This window comes from Zingiber officinale, chromosome 4A (assembly GCF_018446385.1).
Source record: "Zingiber officinale cultivar Zhangliang chromosome 4A, Zo_v1.1, whole genome shotgun sequence".
Taxonomy (NCBI): domain Eukaryota; kingdom Viridiplantae; phylum Streptophyta; class Magnoliopsida; order Zingiberales; family Zingiberaceae; genus Zingiber; species Zingiber officinale.
The window spans coordinates 149,197,974-149,209,148 of NC_055992.1; the positions used below are offsets into that span (position 1 = coordinate 149,197,974).

General features: G+C 38.9%; 1 protein-coding gene across 1 annotated transcript; it reads right to left on the bottom strand.

The window, feature by feature from the left end:
• Positions 1 to 26: 26 nt before the first annotated feature.
• Positions 27 to 2,899, bottom strand: LOC121971642 (LON peptidase N-terminal domain and RING finger protein 3-like). Its single transcript, XM_042523000.1, has 5 exons — positions 2,607 to 2,899; positions 2,302 to 2,524; positions 2,159 to 2,208; positions 742 to 816; positions 27 to 658 (listed from the first exon to the last, which is right to left on the bottom strand). Exons 1-5 carry the CDS (start codon positions 2,828 to 2,830, stop codon positions 229 to 231), a joined length of 1,002 nt encoding a protein of 333 aa, XP_042378934.1. The 5' UTR covers positions 2,831 to 2,899; the 3' UTR covers positions 27 to 228.
• Between the last annotated feature and the right edge of the window lie 8,276 nt (positions 2,900 to 11,175).

Below are 11,175 nucleotides of genomic sequence, written 5' to 3' on the forward strand. Positions count from 1 at the left end.
GCACGAGAGCAATGAAATTCACTCCATTAATCAAAATACCAAATCGAAATTGGCAACAACCATGAAGTCAAGTCACAAGCAAATAAGCAATGCCATACGCAGAGGAATTAGTGAAACAACATTCGTTGTCTCAATGGCTATTGTCATTTAACACAACACTGATACGCTATGCCACACCGTTGCTTCGATCAGTAACACAAATAATCAGAATCAGAGGCTCATGTCGTGTCATTCACTTCTTGTGCGAGTATAGAAACCCCTGGACACCATGGATCTGATATTGGCATGAGCAGAATAAAGTGCTTGTCGTCGCAGCCCCTGGGTGCTGTTTCCTTGAAATGCCACCATAAACTCTTCCCTTTGCAGCCTGAGCGCCATGGCCGCATCCTCTGATTGGCTCGGGCCAACTCTGGTTCTGGAGCTCCTACTCTGTGTCATTTGGGAAGCTTCACTTGCACCACTTCTGATGTTGCTACTTCTGGTACTACTTCTTCTGCTGTTGATACTTGTGTTTGCAGTATGTAATTGAGCGTGTTGCATGCTCCTGCTCCGTGTTTCACTTGCAGTAACTTTGCTCTTCCTTGCATCCACTTCCTCAGGGAATAGAAGCTGGATGGTGTTCCAAAGCACTGTGTTTATGGTGCAAGCTCTTCCGTTGCTGCAGCAGTTCAACCAACTTGGTCAAGAATTTATGCAACTTTCTCTCAGGCAAAATGTAAAATCCACATGAATTATGTTTACCTTATCAGTTGTCTGCATTTGGGGCATTTCTTTCCACATTTTGTGGCAGCACACTTCAAGCATCTGATGCAGAAGCTGTGAATAATGACATCGAGCAGGTATCAAAATCAAGAGCACAAATTCAGAGTCCCATGTCTGCCATTCATTTATCTGATTTTTCTCTGTTGGTTTTCTGTTTCTATTCTGATTTATTGAGCTCACTTGACACTTTTATTTCATCAAATTCTCAGATTTTAAAACCATTTTTGTATCAGGAAAACGCCTAGAGTTTTTTAGGCTTCTCTAAAAGAGTCTATAACAATCTAAAGCATCATGGAATAATCTAAAACTATTTGGAAAGAAGAAAAAAACATATAGTAGATGAAAATATGTAAGTATGTGACTAGGAGGAAATGTCTAAAATGTTGGACGAAGATATATAGCCACCATTAACTCCTACACATAGAAGAGGCAATGTCATTTGTGTAACCAGCAAGAAATTGAAGAAAGTCAAGAGAGCATAAGAGGAATGTAAGTAGAACTACTAAATTATGGTGTGACAGTGTAATTGGAGTTGTTTGGAGTGGTAGAAAAATCCAACTTTCTACTTCCAATATCCAACATATTGTATTAGAGCTCTAACAGCAAGGAAGTCATGGAAGTTGTGGCAAATGAACATTGAGAATACATTCTTGCATAGAGAAATTGAACAAGGCATATACCTAGAGCAACCAAAAGGATTTGGAGACAATAGCTCCTAGACTATGTTTGTAGTTGAAGAAGGCATTATATGGACTAAAATTTGTCTAGAAAGAAAAGACTAGAGTAATTTGTCCGTTGATATTTAGCTACCATTATCTTCTATAAATATCGGTGGGTGATGCAATTTGTTTAGCCAAGAAGAGATTAAAGAAATGCAAGGGAGGCAATGACTAGGTGTGTGAGTAGAACTCCAAAGTTAAAGTGTGCAAGTGTAATTGGAGTGCTTGGAGTTATCAATCCTTCAATAATAAAATTTGATTACTAGAGTCACTCCAACAGTCTTATCTTGCATGGTCATGAATGAATAGTCGAGAACTTTCCTAATTTATGTTGTCATCTAATCAAATTAGATAACAACATTAAAAAATCCTAATATATTTCTCTTCAGAACTTTGTAAAATCACAACTGATGGAATTTGAAAAGCAATCTTGTCAAGGAAAATTTAGATGCATTTTATCATCTTCCCACAAATCTTAATCTTGTTCAGCAATGGTTACATGGTTTTTCTAAGTAGCAGCAGGGAAGTAGCAGATCTATCCAAGTTATTCCTGAAAATAATCCCATTCAAAAGTGATCATCCATTTACTAGTATCCTTTAGACGATCAAAGAATTTGAAGAGAAAAAAAAATTAAATGTTGGGTGAAATCGATGCCTGGTTTTGGCTTTTCATCTACCTGTGTCCGCAAGGAGTAGTGCTCGGCTCGAAGCAGATCTCCAAGCAGATCTGCATAAAATAGCCCTCTTGATGAGCACTAGAGAAAGATAGTGATCAATGGAGTCGATCGAAGCCCAGGCCGAGAAGCAGTTAATTACTCACAGCGCAGGAGAGCTCTTCCCTCAATCGATCCATGCAGGGAAGGCCCTTGTTTGGCTCCTCCAGCAAAGCCCCTTCTTTTTCGTCCTCCTTCGCCGTTCTCACCACGGCCTTCTCAGCCTCCTTATCGATCTTCTTATTTTCGACTCCGTCTTCTTCTTCGTCGTCGAGGCAAAGTACCACAGGCGGAATCGGAACCCCAGATTGCCTCCGCGCCCTCCTCTTTCTGCAAATCGCGAAGAGGAATAAGAAATCGGACGAATTTGAGAAAAGGAAAGCCAGTGGGTAGAAACAAGGGCGTAAAGAACCTGGTGGAGGAGGTGGTGGATGCGGGGCTCTTGAGGCGCTTCTTGTGCTTGTGCTGTCGGGACTCTCGCACGGGCGTGTCCTCCACCACGAGGGTGGCGAAGAGGAGGGCTTCCTCGTCCCATCCGGCCATGGCGGCGGCGGAGCGGAAACCGGGGCTCAGGATCATGCTGCGGTTCGTCGTCGGCGCCGCCGCCTTGGGGCTCTTGCTTTCCGCGGAAGGCATTCTGTTCGTCTACCGTTGAGGCAACAGACAAATGGCGATGGCAACGGTCGAATTTTCGAATTAGGGCTCTGGGATCTCTATGTATTTTATGCTCGTGCTGTCGTGCATGATTAAAAAGGAATGAGAAAATAAGTCAAGCATTCAAACCCCATGAAAAATTTATATAATACGAAATTTAAATTAATACTAAATTAAACTCAAACTGGTATAAATTGAGAATAATAATTTTTAAAAGTTTTTAAGAAATTATCACAGACTCATTATAACATTTAGGACAATAATATTCACTAATTGACATAGCAATATATTCTTAAAACTACTATAATTTAAAAATTATCAAACTTTTAAATTTTTAAATAGTATAATTTTATTAGTCAATTTAACTAACTGATAAACCTAAAAAACTTTGAATCATTTCAAACTAAAATTAATATATTTTTAAAAGTCTTCTTACTATATTCATGTCATTAGAAATGTGATAATATAAATTGATAAAAGTGAATTTTAAAAATTTATAAAAGCTTATGCATAAACTCGAAAAAAGTTATATATTATTTTTTATAACTTTAGAGCCGCAATCTTCACCTTACTCAGCTCTTTGAGAGATTCCATTATTATTATGTAATTAATTTTCATGAATAAAGGAATTCATTCTTTTATATTAAAAATAGATAATCTATCATTAGAAAATTTATTAATAGATATATCCCTTCTAAATATATAATTTACTCATAACTAAGTTCATTTAAATAATATTTGGTTTTGAAAAACCTATAGCCAAAATGCCCTTTTACAATTTTGAAAAACATATGATTATATATAACAAACAAACAAAATTAATGTTGGCAATTAGTGTAGAAAATTTGAGAGCCATATCAAGATGTGGCTAGAGTTAGGTTTACATGAAAGATGGTTGCCAACTTTCCACATGGACTCTCATAATTGACGTTTAACAAACAACTGACAATGAACTACAAAGACCATTAACAAACGCAATAATTAAAGAACATGGAAAAAGGCCACAGAATCCAAGACATGAAACAAGGTAACGAGAATGGCAATGCACATGAAACCGCAATCTTCGAGGAGTGTGCATCAACCACATACAGAGAACTGAAAGCATTTCTGTTTCTTTCTAAAAAAAAAAATAATTTAAAAGCCACAGCAAGTCGCCAGGCACAGAAACCACAACCATCATTTCTGAAAAATCTTGCACCTTTTAATTTGTTCTTCACGTAGGTCACAGGAGTCCCATGATACCTTGTTCCTCTGTCAGCTGCATAACATGGCAATCATGTGCTCTCGCATTGCCCTTTTGATTGCTTTGCTGGATAAACATTAGGATCAGTTCCTCATTAATGGCCATCCTATTTATCTGAATTAGGTGCCAAATTCCTGATAATGTCAGCTTGAAGGTAAGGCCTGCAGTGCATATTGGTCCTCCTCTATAAGAGGCCCTTCCAATGCAGTCTCCTTTCCCATCCAAAACCCAACTAACTTTGCTTTTGAGTCAAAAATGGTGTCGAAGGTGGAGGAATCCAGGGTGAGAAAGCAGGGGAAGGAGCAGAAGCAGGAGGTGATGAGGCTGCACAAGGTTTGCAAGTTCAAGAGGAGCAGTTTCAGTGAGGAAGAAGATGCCACTTGCTCTGCGATGCTCCTCTTGGCTTGTGTCGTCTGCGATCCTTCGTCTATTTAGGCAGATGCATGCCTTGGCCACCACTTTGTTTTGTTTAGTGAATCTATTATGCGGTTTCTATTAGTAGTTCAAGATAATGCTATATGAAGTTGGAGTTGTCTACATGAGAAACTTTGCCACTATTCGAGGGATAGAGATGATGGAACTTGAGTTCACTTGAAGGAAGTAATTTAGGTTCCGTAGCTTGTTTAACAAAGCACAACTTCAAACTCTTGTTTGAGCAAGAAGAGTTTGGACTTTGGCTGTGTGTGTGATGTGTTGTTCAAGCTTAATATCAATAAAGTTAGTTGATCTACTTACTGGATTCCGTGTGTTTAAAACATGCACATGGTTGTGTTGCTTAATTGTAGAAAACTTAGGTATTTTTTTATGGTCCGTTCCTAGGTTATATGAGGGAAGGTAAATTATAGGATCAACTTATAATAACCACCCAAGTAGTTAAAGGGTGGGAGGAATTATTTTTTCTCTGAAGATATGCGCCCGTCGTGAATTGATCCTTTACCCCATTGTAATAAGTCTATCATCCTATAACTAACTGAGCTTCCAGTAGGGACTGGTTGTGTTGCTTAATGATAATGTTTAGGGTTGTAAAAGTAGCACTGCTAAACTATGAAACTACTGTAGTGCGCGTTGCCTAGAAATGTTCAGTGTAGAGTTGCCGTGTAGGGATGCCGAATTATTGAGCGACTCGAGAGGCCAAGTCAAGTGGTCGGGAAGCACAACTAGAGCTCCTCTTTGCCTATGGTTAAAGGGCATCTATTTCCTTCGATATAACAGCTCAGCCATGTCAGCAACTAATCATTGTTTATGGTAAACTGAGCAATAACCCGAATGTTGTCACTGGAAAAGCGAAAAAAGGACAAAGAAACTACGGGGAAGGCTTGCTTATGGATGATAGGAATTCGATTAGATTCCCTTATCTACTGCCCAAGGAAGGAGTTTCCTTTTATCACTTAAAAAAAAAATCTAATTTAGCGGTGAAAAATTTTTATTGCTAATTATCAATGACATTTGTCATAAAAATAAAATTTGTTATAAATTAGCAATAAATTTTATGACAAAAAATTTATCTCTAAATTAGTAACAAATATATTTCGTTACAAAATTCGTCGTTAACATTATATTTGTTGTCAAAATTGTCACGGATTGGCGACAAATCTTATCTGAAAGTTGAGAAAATGGCGGGTAGGAATGTAACTCTACGGTTGACTGGAAGAAGACTCAACATTGCCCTACAAAACTGGGAGCATTAGTGTTGGGTTGGGAAAGGATCCCCAACGTTGACCCTCTGACACTCAAGTCAGCCCTCAGTTTAGTGGAGAAGAACAGTAGGAATCAACAACAGCTAGGAGTGTGTAGAATAGTGAAGCATTACATACTTCCATCTGTAGATGGAGACCCCCTTTTTATTATATCACTGTAGCATATGTGCGCAACCCCACGGGGTTATGCGAGATGGTAAGTGGTGATTACGTTTGTAGCTGAGAACGCAGGGTCGAACCACAGGGATGTCGGGGCATAAAATCTCCGGACCCTGTGTACCTCACCCCACCCCACCACTTGCCCTCTTGGCTATCGTGATTTACCTCCCTCGTGATGGCCTTGGGTTGGGTGCGACGGGGGCGCTAGGGGCGAGCGATTTCGCCTTTTGAAGTTGCAGCAATTGTAGCATCTATGCACGCATCCCAAATCATGTGCACGTTTTCTAAAGCGTCATAGGAAAATACAAGTCAAAAAGTGTTCCTTACACCTTTTCTTAAGCGAGCACGCAAATCTCTAATATGACAAGCTAGAAGCTTCTAAAGTACTACTTGCTTGCTGGATATTCTCTGCTGTCGGTGGCACAAACTTCCAAAAGAGTACCATGAGATATGTATGTGGGTCCTGCTATAGGCCAACCGGGATCCACTTGGCCGAGACGCCACCAGTTTGATCGTATCAAACGGGGCTATCGGCCTGGCCTTCACTTAGCATTTCTGTTGTCAGAGGGCTACCTTTTATCCGACCGAGCATGCCGTATAATCGGCAGGGCGGTGGGCTAGGAAGTTTACTATTTGTCTCTTACTCCCAGCTACAAGTTTTCAGCGGATGACCGTTCGGACGGTCACACTCGACCGACATGGAATGCCCGTTTAGCGAACCTTGTCTGATCTATAGTTCTGGGCCTTTGACCATTTTGACTTTGACCTTCGTGTCAGTCGGCCTTCCCCATCTTAACCCGTTCTTAAGTCTCCTCCTCAAGTCTAGTCGAAAGAGGATGCAAGTTTAACTGACTAAACACTTAGTGTTCTTTGCAATTCTTCTTCCCGATCGGACGTTCTAGGGTATATAGCCGCCGCTTAGCTAGCACAATCGTTGCTCTCATGGATCTTCAATCGCCAATCTTCTCTAGATCAGAAGACTCCAAAATTGATGCTGCTCGGATCCGATGTGAACCACACTTGGCCCTTTATTAGCTCTTTGCTGATCTTTCTCCTGCTCGAGAGACTTTAAGACTGATGCCGCTTGGGTCCGATGTGGACGACACTTAGTCTTTTATTAGCCTTATTAGCCTTTTTTTTTACTTCTTTCTGGAGCGACTATACACACTCAGTGCCTTTTAATGACTACTGATGCCACCTTGATTTATTGGAAATCACTCAAATCCTCTGCCATTAATATAAAGTACGTCAACCATGCCTTTTAATCATACGCTTCCATTCCTCATTAATGTCACCTGTAGTTGAATGCTATGTGTTGCGATCTTTTGCTGCCGAATATGTGATGTGATAGGTGTTGGATCATAAAGTTCACTAGAGAGGGGGTGAATAGCGATAGTTGAAAATTCATTATCGAGTAAGCAACGGAAACAAAAAAATAAACACAACGCTAACAAAACCAATTTTACTTGGTTCGAAGCCTTCATCAACTCCTACTCCAAGACCCGCATGTGAGAGTGCTTTCGTTGGGAAATCGCTCAAAAAAATAATTCGCAAAAGTATTACATAATTTAGTACAATAATTATGAAAAGAATATCAACAACAAGGAAAAATGAAATTGAGTTGTAGGTTGTCGGAGGAGCTTCGCAGCGTCGCAGGAGCAGTACGCAACAGAGCAATCGTAGAAGTAAATTGTGTTTTTGCTCCAGGTGGAGGGCTCCTTATATAGGTAGCTCCGAGCGCCTGGACCGTGACGTTGGCCCAGCCAGTCAACACGCTCCACGTTTGCGGCGAGATAAACTTTTGCATTTCGGACACCCAGACCAGTTCCGGGCGCCAGGAGCTGGTCCGAGCGCCTAGATCCCTTCTGAGCCCCCGGGCTACTTTTTCAGCAAAAGTTTTTTCCTGCAAGAAAAAGATTAGTCTGATGCAATAAACATTATACTACCCTGCAAAATTTATAAAAATAGAGTAGTAATTAGTTTCTGTCTCCTCGAGACTAGAATCTAGTCAAGATCTCAACTTAGATTTCCGAAATGGATCTAAGTTGGATCAATGCCTACTGTTCCCTCAAACGGGGAACATGTCCTCACCAAGTCACTCTCCTCCAGTGACTTACCGTAACTTACCATCTTGTCAGACATCTGGTCAGCCCGTCGACCTATCTGGACTTCATGCCAACTATCCGATCGACCCGTTGACCTAGCTGGACTTCCCTGCAATACTGAGTTAGCACAATAGATAAAATAGTAAAGTAAGATAGTGTTAATAGATTTCAAGATTTGCTGGTGTGGTCGACCTAGGGTTACCTCCCCTAGGGCTGTCCATCTTCACTCAGTAGAACTTCCATTACTTATCTTTACTCACCAGGACTTCCACCACCTAGCTTCACTCACTAGGACCCGACTTCACTCACCAGGACTTTCACTACCTAGCTTCACTCACTAGGGCCCGACTTCACTCACTAGGACTTCTACTTTGCCTAACCTCCAGTTAGGACTAGTCACTCAGTAGGGTTCTCACCTGCCTATTCTTTGGTTAGGACTTACCTTTGCTAGTCATCTAGTTATGACTAGACTTCTCTATTCCAAATATCAAGTCCTATTTGGATCAATCCTTGGTCAAATTGACCAAACTTAGGTATACTATTAAACATCAAAATCCTAGAGGTCGATTGTGTTAGAGTGTATACTAAAAGCCTAGCTTTTGGTATAAACATTTATCTAGAAATAAGAATCACATTGGTCAAATGTCTACATTTGTGATAAATGTAGTTGTTCAATTAATTTATATTGTAGATAACATGGTGTGTGGTGTCACACACAGAGGATCATGTTATCAGTACCTTATAAATTATAAACAGTAGCTCACGACCAAAATGGAAAGGAACAAACCATTAGAAGGTCGTAGTGTAATTAGGTATCAGTTTATCTTGACTGTATAATTACACTAGTACACTTAGAGTGTATTGAGTAGGACCATTTGAGGTCGTTTCTTTTATACTGATTTTATAAAGAAACAAAGACCTCGGTTATTATGGAAGTGTGTGCTCTTAATCCTAATATAATAACAAGCACATATATTTGATATTTATTTCTTTAATTTATCAATGGGTGAGATTTAGTTCGATGAATCAATAAGCCCGATAAGTTGGGAAATGGTATCACTTATAGTGTGTGTTGTTGATTATAGAAGGAAACGTGTCCTAGAGATACTAGGTTGATAATGTCCTCAAGAGGAGCTCATAAGGATTGTCATGTTAAACCTCGCAGTGGACCTAGTCCGACATGATGATAAGGTTGAGTGGTACTACTCTTGGACTAAGATATTAATTAAGTGAGTTGTCAGTAACTTACTTAATTAGTGGACATTTGTTATCTTAAACACAGGGAGACTAACACACTCATAATAAGAAGGAGCCCAAAATGTAATTTGGGATTGATGCGGTAGTTCAATAATAATTCTCTAGTGGAATGAATTATTATTGATAAAATTAAGTTATGTGTTTGGGGTGAACACGGGATGCTTAATTTTATCGGAAAACCAAAACCAATTCCTCCTTTCGGTCCCTATCGTAGCCTCTAGTATATAGAGATTTATACCCACCGCATACCCACCTTCTTACCCATCCAATGGGGCCGGCCAAGCTAGCTTGGAACCCAAGCTAGGGCCAGCCAAGACCAAGTGGATGAGCCAAGTTGGTGGCCGGCCAAAGCTTGGCTCCCAAGCTTAGGTGGCCGATCACTAGAATATTAAAAAGGATTTTTATTAAAATTATTTCTTATGTGGATATCATGGTTTTAAAAGAGAGTTTAAAAATTAAAATTTTCCTTTTATAGCTTTCTACAGAAGATTAAGAGAAGAGATTAATCTCTTTCCTTATTTGTAGATTAAAAGGATGGCTTTAATTTTTGGTAAAAACTTTCCTTATTTGTAAATCATCTACATGTTTAAAAGAGAGTTTAAAATTTGAAATCTTTCCTTATTTGTTGATTATAAGGTGGATTTTAAATTTTAAGAAAACTTTCCTTTTAATCATGTTCATGATTTAAAAGAGAGTTTAAAATTAAATATTCTCTTTTATAAGTTTCTACAAAAAATTAAGAAAAGATTTGATATCTTTCCTTATTTGTAGATTAAAAGAGATTTTAATTTTTAGAGATAACTTTCTTTTTATCCACATGTTTAAAAGAAAAATTTTAATTTATAAAATTTCCTTTTATTAACCAATCATGAAGGATAAAATTATTGGAGAAATTTTATAAATTTCTAGAAACAAATTAGGAAGTTTTAATTTTGTTTTAATTAAAACTTTCCTTGATTTGTGGAGAAAGGTGGTTGGCCAAATAAGTTGTAAAAAGGAAATTAATTTTAATTAATTAATTTTTCTTTTTCATGGCAAAAGAATTAAGGAAGTTTTTATTAAATTTCCTTATTTGCCAAGACCAAGGATTATAAAAGAGGGGTAGAGGAGGCTTCAAGGCTAATGACTCTATTCTATTTTCTCCCTCTTTTCCTTGGTGGTGTGGCCGGCCCTTCCTTCTTCTCTTCTTCTTCTCTTTGTGGCCGAACCTCTTCATCCTCATGGAGTTTTAATTGGTGGCCGGATCTAGCTTGAGGAAGAAGGAGAGAAAAGCTTATATCCCTAGGAGCTTGGTTGGTGGAAAAGATCTTCATCTTTTGGAAGCTTTGTGCTTGGCCGAAATTTGAAGAAAGGAGAAGGTGCTTTGGTGGTTTCTCATCTCGGAAGATCGTTGCCCACACAACGTCCGAGGTTAGAAGAGGAATACGGTAGAAGATCAAGAGGTCTTTCTAAAAGGTATAACTAGTAATTTTTCTTTCCACATCATACTAGTTATTTTTGGAAATAATACCAAATACAAGAGGCATGTGATTCTAGTATTTCGAATATGTTTTTCGATGTTGTGTTCTTTTGTTTTGTTTTTTTTTCCCTTGTGATTTGATTGTTCTTTTCGGTTAACCTAAAGTTATTTTAGGAAATTAAATATTAGCTTTCCATAAAAGGTTTTGTCTAGTCGGTGGTGGTTGCTCCCATATCCAAGAAGGCCATGTGCCTCGCCACGTCAGTACTGGGAACCAATTATGGAAATTAATATTTAATGGAATTAATAACTTAAGGTGATTTGGGTCGAACGTGTTAAGTTCCGCAGGAGACCCAAGTCAAAACCTAAAAGAACGAATAGATTAAGTTTTGGATCAAACGTGTTAA